General features: G+C 38.7%; 1 protein-coding gene across 1 annotated transcript in view; it reads left to right on the forward strand.

The window, feature by feature from the left end:
* The window catches only part of LOC134510843 (collagen alpha-6(VI) chain-like), a 58,432-nt gene extending 46,018 nt beyond the window's left edge, over positions 1–12,414 (forward strand). Inside the window, 5 exon segments of the mRNA XM_063324068.1 lie at positions 1,372–1,865; positions 5,062–5,155; positions 7,002–7,673; positions 7,906–7,978; positions 9,951–12,414. Coding sequence (XP_063180138.1) covers positions 1,372–1,865; positions 5,062–5,155; positions 7,002–7,673; positions 7,906–7,970 — 1,325 coding nt within the window. The 3' untranslated portion in view covers positions 7,971–7,978; positions 9,951–12,414.
* Positions 12,415–14,114: the final 1,700 nt, after the last annotated feature.

Here is a 14,114-nt window from a genome sequence, read left to right on the forward strand (position 1 = left end):
ACGAGTTCCTCCTTTGTCATTTTCCCCTATTATCTATGTGGTGATGTTCAGTTCCTGTGCATATTCTTTCTTGCTGTTTCTTTCTACTTGTCCCTGAGTGATCTAGCTAGCATTATCCTTCTCTGACCCTTCATAATTCTAATTATCTTGCGGTTTCAGCACTGCAGATTAATTTTCTTCTTGTCCCTTCTCTGACCTTCTTTGTTCTTAACTTCAGTCCCGCCAGTTCTTCCACTGCTTTATGCTGAGCTGCCAAATAATTTTATTACATGTATTACTTTAAAACTTTCTCCTCTTTATTGTTCTGATTTTAATACTGCTCTCCTCTGGTTGTCTTTTTGCTTCATAACTATCCTCTTTCCATTATGGCTCAACATCACTCAGTACTTGGTGTGTTCCATGCCCAAATGTTTCTGATACCAGTTATGTATAGGGAATGATAATGAAATTTTTGTCCTACACGGAATTTGCCTGGAATAGTGAGTCTGTAATCTCCTCCCTTCATGAGTGCTAGATAAATGGTCCTGTTATTGCTGTAGTTATGTTTCCTGCTATAGCCTGTAGGTTTTTTTTAATTACATTTTTCTTCATGCTGTGGCAGATTATTTTCTTCAACAGAATTTCTGACTGTAGATGTAATATCGTGGCTGGAGTAATTACAAGATGAAATGTGTTTTACTCCAGAAGCGTCACATGCGTTATCAAATCTTAACAGAGCTCCTAAGAGTAATGTAGTAATAATAGCAGCAAAACAGTATCTGAGCCACACGGCAGGCCCACACTGTGCCCAAGGAGAGCTTTAAAAGAGAATATTGTGTGCTGGAAATACAGGATAGTGCTATGCAACCCAATGCAGACTGTTGCAAGCTCGCTTTGAAGTCGGTAGTGCGGGTTCTGCCTCTGCAGGCACACCCAGCAAGGGGGGCACAGACTGCAGCAGACTCGCATCCCACTGGTTCAGAGTGCAGGTGAACGTGGAGCCTGTCAGAATTTGGGCAAAACCCAAGATCATTTCTTCTCCTGGCCCTGTTGTTGTCCTGCTTGGGTGGTGCTGGAAAAGCCACTTTTACTCTCTGTGCTGCAGCTTCTCCATCTGTAGAATAGTACTAATATGATTTAGCACTACTTTTCAAATATCTTTGTGAAACCTCTTCATAAGAATGAGAAATTTGTACTCTTCTATGCCTCACTTCAGTATAAGTTAGGCAGATTTTTGTTTGGCTCCTTCTTTTTCTTTGTGCATGTATCAAGTGCAGGATGTAGTTTAGTATTATGTCATTTTATGTATGGCTTTTATGTGCATTACTCTCCATGTCTGACATGCAAGGGAACAAAATAATTTGGTGGTGGTTTTTGTTCTTTTTTCCCTAGGAAAACCCAAATGCCCATTATATCCAACAGAACTGGTGTTTGCCTTGGACATCTCTAGGACGCTCACTCCTGAGACGTTTGAACTAATGAGAAAGATTATAATAGAGATAGTGAGTGAGGCCAGAATCAGAGAAAGCAACTGCCCAGTGGGAGCCAGAGTTGCTGTTGTTTCCTACAACTCGGTTACCCACCACCTGATCCACTTCTCAGAGTTTCACAACAAGAATAAGCTACTCCACACACTAAAAAATATTTCTTACCAGAGATCCTCCAGTGAGAGGGACACCGGTGGTGCCATGAGATTTATTACCAGGAACGTTTTCAAGAGAACTCTACAAGGTCCTAATGTGAGAAAAATAGCTGTAGTTTTCAGCCATGGACCAGCCACAGATGCATCTTCTGTTAAACAAGCTGTCCTGGAGATGAGTGCAGCAAAAGTCACTCCAGTAGTTATTGCTTTGGGAAACACACCTCATATCTCCCAAGCTTTCCTGGTAAGAAATTTACTAAACTTTTCTTCTTTATGCTCTGCCTTTTTATATATTTTAAGTAATAAAGCTCCAAATTATTAGTAGTCGTGTTGCTCTTAATCAGGGCATTTTGTACAGGTACTGCAGGTAGACTTTATCCTCTAAAATAAATTGCTATATACTGCAAGTTCACTAAAGTATGGATTAATTTTTATTATTTTGCTGTTTAGTTTCTGAAAGGCTGTTATATTCTGATCACTTGTGGTAAAGAAGAAGTGTTAGAAAGGATTTCCTAACTGTAGCACTTCATTTAGTACTGCCAAGTGGTCCTACAGGGAAATGTGATTTGTGTGTTATAAATGTCCTAGGAAATCATGTAATTTCATTTTAGATAGAAAGGTCCAAATTCCGTGACATGTACTTGGCATTAAAGACTGTTATGGAGTGAGGGTGTATTTCTATGGAATCATGTAGAAAAAATTGTGCAATAATTGTAAATTTTGTGTTAAGAGATTATTTTTCTGTCTGATGAGGAATGAGAGAAAGGATATATGAAAAAAGAATTGTGAGGAAGACTTGGAAGATTTTTACATGAAGAAAATGGAGTTATTGGTTTATATTGTGTTAATGTTCACCACAAATAGTATGTGACCTTGCAGAAGTGATAATACTGCTATGTCAGAAGGATTTTATGAATTCAAAGGATGTATTTCTTCCTTTCTTCCCTACTTTATCAAGTAAAACTGTTTTTTTAAAATAGATTAGGTTATGTTTCTCTAACATGCAGTTGAAACTCATGGAGCGATGTCCAAGGTTATTTTAACCTATTAGGTTTTTATTCTGTCTTGCATAATTAAATGAAGTTATCTGGAAAAAAGACTTGCACATCACACGTAGTCTATTAAGAGACTATATTAGGTACAATGAGACTCATGTGGAAAATGTCAAAGGGGAACTGTGTTTCTGATTAAGACTGAATTATTTAGTCCCATTCCTGTGGTTTCTACTGCAGATGAGTTATTTGAAATGGAAACCTCTTCCTTTTCCTCAAGTGTTGTGCTAAGCTTAGAGGTTTACAGATCATAGAATAGTTTGGGTTGGAAGGGCCCTTTAAAGGTCATCTAGTCCAGCCCCGTGCAATGAGCAGGGACATCTCCAACTACACCAGGTTGCTCAGAGCCCCGTCTAGCCTGACCTTGAATCTTTCCAGGGATGGGGCATCTACCACCTCTCCGGGCAACCTGTTCCAGTGTCTCACCACCCTCATCGTAAATTTCTTCCTTATATATCATCTGAGTGAGAGTCTAGATGAGAAACTGAAGCTTACTGAATATCTCTGTTCTTGTGCATATGCCACAGGCTTCCTCATGAGAGCAAGCCCAGCAGGATCTGACCTGCCACTTCTTTCAGATTCACTAGATTTTATTTATTTCCTAAAGCATTCATTGTCTTAATCTAGAAAGTTGTCACTTTACAAAACCAGTGAATTAAAAAATTAACTTTAAAATGTCACTATAAAAGATTATGTAGTGTGGTTAAGGTATACGTATGCTGGAATCCAGCACAGATTTAAACTTTGATCACCTTGCAAAATCCGCACAAGGTACCAGTGATCACTGCTGCTGCTTCCTCTGTGTGAGAAGAGTCGCATCCTAGGCAGATGGGAAGTTAACTCTCTGTCTTCCTCCTGTAAATGTGAGGAAGTTCATTTCAAGTTGCATTTGTTAGAGTAGAGAAAGTGGTGTGAGAAGGCAGACACAGATAAGGTGCAGGCAAAAGCAAAGAACTAGTTTTGCTGTTTCAGATCTTTCTGTAAGGAAAAACAACACTTGTCCAGAGACAAAGTTCATAAGCGAGGATGGAAGTGATCCAAAAAGCTGATACCCAACGACCTGGAAGCCTCCCAGGATTTTTGGCCTAGATAGATGATATTCTGGTCATTGCATTCCCTTTGTTTATGATAGTGAAGCCCAAAATCCTCCCTGTGTTTGTTCTGAAGAGAGGACTTGTTGAAGTAACTCCTGGAAGGTGAACTGTAATGACAGATACTGGGAGAGAAAGAAAGGCAGGCAGGAAGGAAGGAAAGAAAGAAGAAAAGAAATCAGTTGCTTCCCCAAAGTAACCACAGCTCTTGAAAGTGTTATTGGTGTGGATAAAGCTAACTGTTCGTTACCACTGCTTAGCACTGTCCTTCCCTTTAAGCTGTGAGAGAACCCAGGCAGACATACCCATTGAGGGGTCCGTGCCTTGGCACAAGGACACAAGAAAGCTTGGAGCTTTTGAGGATTCTGACAAATAGTACTATAAAAAGCATTCTGGTCTCTTTCCCATGAGGTGCATAAATATTAATATCTAGCAGAACCAGAGTGTCTGTAAGAAAAGGGACTTCTTTTTAGGAGGATGTCAAAGCTCTGTGCAGTTTCGTGTGTATACCAGACTTCATTGGAAGACTTTATGACAGTTTATTCACAGATTAGTAATATATAATAATGTATGGAAACAATACTTATGTTTAAACACATATATTTAAACATATGTATAGATGTTTATGAAATATTTACATTTGTTTCAGTAACATGATTTGATTTCCCTTTGTGTCCATTGTTAGCTTTTAAAAATATTTTAAGAAGAAACAGCTATATTCAAATTCAAAAGCTGAAGTAATATTTTAAAGAGGACAAGAAATCTGGTACCAGAAGCCCTTGGCAGTGTTTTAGATAGGTCCCAGCTTCACAAGGGACTGCTGCCATGTCTGAGACACAGCCATCAACTCAGATTGCTTAGTTTACTTTTTCTGTAGATAGTTTTTCTACATGAAGCTTTTGTCAGACATTTTGACCGTGTTAAATATTTTATATTTGAAAATCTTTGTATGTCATGCATTTTATCAGACTCCAAGAATACAGAATTTCCACTAGGATCTCTTAACTGAGGATCTAGCATAGACACAGATAGATAAGAAGTCTTTTGCATGTTTCACAATAGTGCTAGAAAAATGGTTTTATCCGATTTTAGGGCTTAATTAGGAACAAGTCTATATGAGATTACCACAGCTGGGATATGTGCACTAATTGTCTGCAGAGCATCCCTGCCCCTGGCCCCCTTCCCCACAATGGGTCTTCTAGGTCAAGTCTGAACGCTAAATTTACACTTCATCAACGGCAAGAAATCATAAAACACTTAGCAGTATGTACCTGCCATTTTTATTTTTTGTTTCTAGATGGATGATTCTGGGTTGTTTGAGGTGTTAAATGTTCGTGATGGGCAATATAATGAAGCATTACAAAGATTTCAGCTCTGCACTTTGTGCTATGGTAAGACCAATGCAGTATTTTTTAAATTTTAATTGTCATTAAATTGTCATTAAAGGAGAAATACAGTATTATGCAGAGTTGCCTAGTGAAGAGCAGTATGATAAGGAAAAGAGCTGAGGCATTCCTCTGGCCATACATATCCCTAGCAAAATTATTTGACTTTGTTTCTTATTGAAGTGTTGAGTTCCAAAAATAGAATCTGTTTCCAGTGAAAATCATTTACTGGCAACCTATCACCTGCATTGTCCTAACTGCTAAATCCATTTCAAAGGAAAATACTTAAATTGGAAGAACATGTTTGTCCACCTTAGGCTTCATCAAATGTGGTATTAAACATCTAGAGCCATTTCCTTACTCCTGTCCCTGTAGAAGGGATCTTCTACCTCGAATGAGCACATGTTTTTCTTTTGGGGTATTTGAATCCTTGTGTGACCAGAAAGCCTGGTTGAAAAGGATGCATTTACTTGAGTTGCATCCTAAAAGCAAGTGTTAATTAAATGTAACAGACCAAGGCCACCAGTGTCCTTCAGCTTTAAAACCCTTCATGACCAAGTTTGCTAACCTTTAAGAAGCTGTAGCAGATAATCAATGCCACCTTCTGTCAAATCAGTATCTTCTCAGACTGGTGAAGACAGGTAATAGGGCTAGAGCCTACATCCTTATCTCCTCCTGTCCTTATTCTTCAGAAGATCATTTCTGGTCTTTCCATCACTATGTAAAGCTGGAGACTACCCCTATGTGTTCCTACTGGGACACACATTGGTCAGAAAGACAGGTGAAGGATTAAGAAGGAATATCTCATTTTGTGACTCAGCTAATGGTCTGGCATTCATGGCATGTGAGGTCCCCTGTCTTCTTTATGATGAATCTGTGCAGTACAGCAGCTATTAGCACACCTAACAGCTTGAGAGAAGGACTCGTTATCTGCTGGAACCTGGACAATCTACTCGTATGCTCTGAGTCCGAGTTGGAGTTACTTTTCATAGAAAGGAGTTTCAAAGATTAGCAAATGTTTTAAAATCTTGTCTGCAGTCATTTTGTAATTTTTGCAATATTGATCAACTTTGACTCCTGACCAGAGTCCCCAATAATTTGGTGAAGGTCACCAATACCACAAGGACTCTCTTCTGTGAAGAACATCATTGTGAAGACTGACCCTTTCTTTTGCTTTCCAAAATACTGGGAAAAATTGCAATTCTGAAAATGCCATTTTCTTTTCTTGACGCAAAGTGCTTTTTCAATAAGCATTGATTTCTCATCTTAGTGACATAATATTTTAGGTTTCCTCAAAAGGCTTCCAGCAGTTGTATTAGATAGGAATAAAACTTTTATTTAAATAGCCACATAAATACATTCTGACACGTTGCCCAAACAATAAAAAGTTGCTATGGCTGGTGTGTGTAGTGATCTCTGTCCTAATAAAAAAAAGCCCTTATCAAATACATACTGAACTAAACAGGCGAGTTTTGGGGTTTCATTGATTTTAATGGGAAGTAAGGACCTGGTTTCACATTTTTTCTAAATCTTGCTTTTTTTGTAAACCTGTCAAAAAATACACAGTTATAATGTAATCAACTCTATTCCTGTGATCTTTTTTTATTTCAGTGGGAAATAGAGCATCAATTGTCTTGCAGAACCTGGTGCATAATTATGGGTTTTGAGTCAGCCTTTATTTTCCTAACATGCATTGACATCATTCTACTGGTTATTCTTCTTTTATTTTCCTTTTTTTTTTTTTTTTTAAATGGCCATTCTGACACTTTAGATCTGTGATCACATTCATTGTTGCATATTTACTTTTTGATTTATCTAAAAAAATGCTAATTAATTTTACATTCTTTTGTAGACATATGTAAACCAGATGCTTTTTGTGAACGTCCCAGGCGCAGTTTACCGAGGACATATGTGGATGCTGCTTTCATTCTGGATAGTTCACAGGAAATGAGTGGTGCTGAGTTTGAGCAAGTCAAAGACTTCATGAGCAAAGCAATCACTGCATTCAACATTTCCTCTGATCCAAAAACATCTGTTGTAGGGGACAGAATAGCTGTGGTGAGCCATGCACTACCAGGTTTCAAAGCAGGCACAGGGAAGAGGCCTGTAAAGAAAGAATTTGACTTTGTTACCTACAGCAGTAAGGACCGAATAAGAAGACATATTGAAGAATCTCTTCAGCAGCTGAATGGAGAGGCTGCCGTCGGCTATGCTATGCAATGGACAATTTCTAACATTTTCTCAGCGGCTCCCAATCCAAGGCCACTCAAAGTTATTATCATTATATCTGCTGGAAAAACGAGTCAATGGGACAAAGGAATGTTAAAAAAAATTTCCATGCAAGCTAAGTGCCGAGGCTATGCACTCTTTGCAATTTCACTAGGAAAGTCCTATGACAGAAATGAGCTGGAAGAGCTCGCAAGCACTCCTCTGGAACAGCATTTGGTTCAGCTTGGCAGAATCCACAAGCCTGAACTTGACTATGTAATGAGGTTTCTGAAGCCATTCATACATTTCCTCAGGAGTAAGTTATCACATCACAAGTGGTGGGGTTTTTTTATTTCCCGTTGAATTTTCAATATTCTGCAAAAGCACTGGATAGATAAGATCGGGGTGTACTCATGATGTGCTTTATGATAGGTGTATAAAATTAATGGTCACTTGATTTGCAGCTATTCTTGGATAAAAGGCTAAACTTTGCCAAAATCTTCCAAATCCCACAAAACTAATGAATTTTGTTACTGCCTTCTGAACAGGTGAGAAGAACAACTACCCACCAGAAGAGCTCAGGGCAAAGTGTGTCAGACTCCTTCACAGCTAAAGACCTGTGTAAGTGCATTACATAATTATTTGAATATTGGGGGGTTAATGGTGAATACAATTTGCTTTTGCAGAGCTCTCCTTGTTGGGTGTTTTCAACAAGTTTTTTGTTTGATTGGTTAAAAGTCTGCATGATTAGCAAAGATAAAGAGTGCAACTGGACCATAATAAACACATTAGAAATGAACAGCATACCATGTTATGTTTTTTAAAAAGTCTGAAATTGTTGTACAAAATGAATTATATCCCTTCTATTATTTTTGTGTTTTAAACATACCTTTGTAGTCACCCAAAACTATACATTGTGCTCTTCTGGAAATTTCCAAGTGCCATAATGTATTTTAATATTAAAATGCTACTTTTTTATTACATGAAGGCTTAAATATAATGAGAAAAGAGAAATCAAAATTGAGGACATCAGTCACTGATGTCAGCCAGTTTTGTGACTCCTTCTGCCAAAGGCATTGGTTGGTTCTGAAGCTGAATCATAGCGCAAAGGGCACACTTTCAACGTAGAAATTCACTAGGGAACTGCCCAGTAGTTCACACGCTGGAAAAGTGCTGCAAAAGGACTGTGAGGCCAGCATTCAGGTCAGCAAAGGAAACATAAAGGCAACATGAACCATGAAGGCTGCAAGCCGTCGTCTTCAAGGTTACTTCCCTGAAGCACAACTAAGAACAATGTGAAAGTTCCTGAAATTTTCCTGATTTGCATTACTGCCGTATAGACCATAAGAATCTCTGTTATGTAGGCAGGCACATTGTCAGCTTATATCTACTTGTTATGGCCGCTTTCGCATGAGCGAATCTGAATTCTTGGATTAGAAAAAAATGGGGATAATAATGAGCAAAATCAAAGCTTATGAAATCCTTTCCTCATGCTGTTGGAGGGAAATAACTGGTCTAGATGGACAACATCCACAGCCTTTCCCTTATCCTTTGAGTGGGTCACCTTGTCATAGAAGGAAATCAGGTTAGTCAAGCAGGGCCTGCTTTTCATAAACCCATACTGACTGTGCCTGATCACCTGGTTGTCCTGTATGTGCTGTGTGATGGCACTCAGGGTGATCTGCTTCATAACCTTCCCTGGCACTGAGGTCAGACTGACAGGCCTGCAGTTCCCCAGATCCTCCTCATGGCCCTTCTTGTAGATGGGTGTCATATTTGTTAACCTCTGGTCAACTGGGACCTCCCCAGTTAGCCCAGACTGCTGATAAATGATGGAAAATGCCTTGGTGGGCACCCCCACCAGCTTCCTCAGTACTCTTGGATGGATTCCATCCAGTCCCATAGACTTGCGTGTGTCTAAGTGGTGTCTTGTTTCTGTTTTCTTATCTTCAGAAACACCATCTCTTATTTGCAGTCACCCTGTTCTAGTTTTTTCTAGAAAACTCAGTTTGTGTTCTGAGTTCACATATACATTGCCTTGAATCATGGCTGGTAATAGCAGTTATCATTGACTTGTAACAATCAATCAATCAGCTTTGTTTCTTATTCTCCCTAAAGTCTGTGTTTTCTTGAGAACCATGTATACATTCTTTTTCACTTCCATGCACTGTGCAAAAGCATTTCTACCCTTCACTCACATTTTTTTTAACTATATATAGATCTGTTTTTAAGATTTAGTTTTTTCAAGAGAAGTGACTGCAAGCAGTCAGGAAGGAGAACATTGTTCTAATACCAAGAGAAAATATGTATTTTCTTGCTCTATGTATAAAGAGGTTGCAGTTCTCTTAAATGACATCTTTTAAGGGGGGAGGAAGGGGAAGAACACCACTCCAGATGAAAATTTATTCCTTTTTTTCAGCCTATTAAATTGTAATTTCGGCCTGTTTATATTTCTGTTATAATTAGGCATTCAATTCTGTCAACAGGCTTGAGCAATTTTCTCGAGAAGTTCACTTCCCATCTGATTGAGAATGAGCTACCTGTGAATGTTTCATCAACACACATCCTGATTGTGTCCTGTGTTTCTCTCTAGCTTTGAAACAAAAGAGACGTCTGCAGACCATGTCACCATAGAGGCTACTTCATTCACTCCTCCCTGGTACTTAAGAGGATTGTTGCAGGCTGGTAGAAAATAGACTCCTTTAAGAACAGGAGTTTTCACCAAGAAGAAATAAAACTGGAGTAGAAATGTGAAGCCCTTCAGCCCAGCTGAAGACAGTGGGGACTGTGGGTGAAAGCAGAATCTGTATTTGAAAGAAACAAGCAAGAAGAGAAAATAGTATCATTACACCAACTAGCCTTAGATGGATCCTAATTCACCCTTACAATCCCAAGCGGAAGGAAGGGGATCTCTTCTCCAACCTTGCCCCTGCTCCAAGCTGATCTTTTCATTACTTTTCTCCTTCTCTTTTGGCAAGAGAATGATTCACATAAACCTCTGTCCATTTTCTGACAGAACCCCGTCTAAGGGGTACACCTCTAAGCCTGGTGCTTTCTCTATTCACCTGCTGTATCTTCCCAGCTAGCCTCTGAAAGCACAGAGTTGAATTTTGGTTTCTCTCATCTCCGTGCTGCTTTCAAGATTTAAGTGAATACAGACTGAACTGCAGAGTTAGTATCAGAATAGTCAGTGCTTAGCTAAAAGGAGCTGACCTGGTTCTGGAAAAGCTCCTGCAAATCGTTCTTAGCTTTTTCTTGAATTGAGTTTCCTGAGAATGGGTTTGGGGTTTTTCAATCAAATGTTAAATCGTGCTTCGTAACTTTTTCCTGAATACTTTCTAGCTTTCATGCCTTTCCTGAGGTGTGAATACCAACCATGAAGACACAAAATGGCTTTCCCATGCAATTTTCTGCTATTCATCATCCCTTAAGAATGCATTAGAAATGTTTGCTGAAATCATGATCTGATGATGGCTCTTTTAAAAACTTATTTTTAGTAGTATCAACAATGAAATATTAGGATAAATGCAGAGAGACACTTGGTCAGTCAGAGGCCAGAAAGCAGGGATTTCAGGTCCTTCAGAGAGGGGTTAGAGAGAATATATTGGACTATGTCAGATTAATTGCAGATGGAGTTAATGGATTCTCCATTTTCCATATGCTTAGCTTTTTCATTTTTCCTTTTCTCCTGCATCCTTCACAGGGGAAAGCGGGTTGTGTTTTGTTGTTAGGGACTACAACGCTCCACAGTGATGAGAGATGTTTTATTCCTATCTGTTTCCATGGCAGAGTCCTACAGGAGCAGTCATTAATTCTGTGGGCTCAATCAAGCACGTGACTTGGGAAGAGATTTCCTCAACAAAACGCTTGCTATCTTAATTACAAAGAGCATGCAGAATATGGGGAGACATAACTGAAGAAATAGATTTCTGTCTTCACAAGGAGGTGTTTTAGTTTGCTTTGCTTCTCAGGTATCTGTGAAGGGGAAAAGGAATGTGCTCCTCTTAAAAGACACACGGTAACATGAAGACAGACACAAGCAGTTCATGATTTTACTCTGGAAGTACACTGTATTCCAGAGAGATGTCTGTTTCTCTTCAGTTTTTCAGAGAACAAGATCGCTAGAAAGATACTTGTTTCAAAATTACTGTACCTGTCTCTTGTGCCTCAGAGAATTAGAAGATCTCCACTGCGCTCAAAAACCTGAAAATATATTTGAGTCTGATGTTAATATGTAGCCCTCTGCACTGCACGGATGAGGCTACTGGAAAGCTGTATTCTACCACAGTGTTCAGGTCATCTGGGCTCTTTACTGGTGCTAATTCGCAAGGTGCCATGAACTTTGTCTTTTACTTCTGTTGTTATTAAGCCACATTGCAGGATTTCCAGTTATCTCAATGGCTCTGCTATAACATGTATATACTTCCTTATTAAAATGTTCTGGACAAAAAGCATCCACAGAACAATTTATTTCAGATGAAAGAGAACTGCAAAGTAAAAAGTCAATGTGGTATTTTCATCAGAAAGCATGCGTATATCCTCTTTGCAATTTACAGCATCATTCATGCCTCACAAAATGGAATTGTCCCTCAGAGGTGTAGGAATCTGGGAAATGTGAGGGTAGAGTGCAAGGAAAAAGAGTTTTCTGTATCTTCCAAGAATCGTTGCAAGCAGCTGGGCCATAATGGAGTTCTGATACAGAAAAACAGAAAGGATTTGTGAAGGGAGAACACATTTGTTGCATTTGAGTTATGTAATTTCAAGTCATCTTAAAAATTAAAAACATGACTGCTCAGAAGAGTTGCACATTTCATGACGCTTCAGATAATTATTTTAATAAATTAACAGCTAGAAATGAGCATGTGCCATAGCTCTTTATAGCTTGTTAGTTATAATATGTTCAACACAGAATATTAGCTTCTCTTTATAGATAAACCTAAAAATCTCAGGAAAATAAGGTGTCCATTCTGATATTGTTAAAATTACCAATTACTTTAGACACTAGATTCTTTAATTTGGAATTGTGCTGTACCCAATATGACATGGAAGAAATTAAAATTGTGGTCCAAAACAAAAAACATTTTAACTATGAGAATTGCCAGGAGAAATAGCTTAAATATGTCATATATCTATAATAATGGGTTTCTTGCCGATCAAAACTTCTCTTAAAAATAAGTTACTGGACCTGTTTTACAAAAGGAATCCAACATTAACTTTATAGAAGAGATTCATTTTCATATTATTTCTGTAAAAGAAGAATTGTATCTGGGTATTAATAAAGGACTGGTTACTGTAACTTTTATTAAGCTGTATGAAACTGTAAGGTGAGCATGGGGGAATAAGGAAAGAGCACGCTCTCCATTCTACTGTTCAAGAGGTCTTTTCTAAAGAAGATGGGGTAGAGAATGAGCACCGCAACAGTTGAAGAAATGCTTGCTTCTGCACAAAGTTTTGTTCTTTGTGCATTTAAATGGGAAAAAAAAAAAAAAAAAAGAAAAAAAAAGGGTTAATACTTTAATTGGAAACAGTTGCATCCTTGGCCAGGCTGGCTGGGTAAGGAGGAAAAGGCTGGAAAGGGGGTTTCTCCCACTCTGTTCTCTGACATCATCCCAACCGTCCTGATTCTGACCATAAGCGTATTCTCAGCATCCTCTCCTCTTCTCTCTCCTCACTCTTTCACAGCACAGGTGAACACTGAAATCCATTTAATTTATAGTTCTAGCGGTTCTTGTTCTTTCAAACGCATCTCTTTGCTCTAGCGCAGTCAAAAGAAAATAATGCCAAAAAATGACTGATCACTTATAATAAGAAATTTGCATCTATTTCAACTACTTCACAACAAACAAAACCAAACAAAAAAACCCTCAACAAACTACTTGGAGACATATTAATTCTGTGCCACAGCTGCCATTATGTTGTTGGCTCCCTCTGCTCCTATCTGTGTGAAGCTTGCCATTGACTCTTGCTTCACGTGTCTTAACGTGTCTAGAATAGAAGCACTTGGTCTTTCTTGGCGATGATTGCACTGCGAAACCTAAGGAATCTCTAAAATGAAATGGATGCGTATAATCATCCATTGCCGTGGCTGGGTACGTGATGTGTCTTCTGGACAGCGCGGGTCGCGGCTGAACTCGCACCCTACTCTTCCTCTCAATAGGGCATTAAATTTGTCTCTATCCTCTGTACTGCTGGTCATCTTTGTAAATTCTGCAGGAACTTCACAACTTGGAGACCTCTATCTGTCCATCACATTTAGTTGAAATTGGCCAATGTGTTCACAATTCTACTGTGGCAAGATAGACAGGCAGACACTGTGACAATATTAGCCTTATTTTCATTGGAAAGAAGGCTAAAAAGAACTGTAGAAAAACAGGATCAGTGCACTCCACCCTCCCTTCTCAAAATGGCCAAATTTCATTGTACATACGGGAAAACTTTTTATAACTAACCCACTTCATCAGATTCTGAAGAACTTTACAGGATGTCATATTTTTAAACTAAAAATGAAACCTGGATTGAAGCAGAAAAGGGATTTCCAGCTAATTTCTTTGACTAAACTTTCCAATAAAAGCTGTCCCAGAAATGTATTTCATAATTTATGTCATACATTACTAAGCTTGCGGTTCTGGATCTTTGCTGCAATTCTCCTGTGGGAGCACTGTCAAGCAGCCCAGTGCCATATTCCATGTTGGTCACCTCATTACTTTAGCAGGAAAAGAATTTGTGATAAGAAGCGCGGGAGGAAATTAATGCAGAT

The sequence above is a fragment of the Chroicocephalus ridibundus genome, chromosome 2 (assembly GCF_963924245.1).
Source record: "Chroicocephalus ridibundus chromosome 2, bChrRid1.1, whole genome shotgun sequence".
Taxonomy (NCBI): Eukaryota; Metazoa; Chordata; class Aves; order Charadriiformes; family Laridae; genus Chroicocephalus; species Chroicocephalus ridibundus.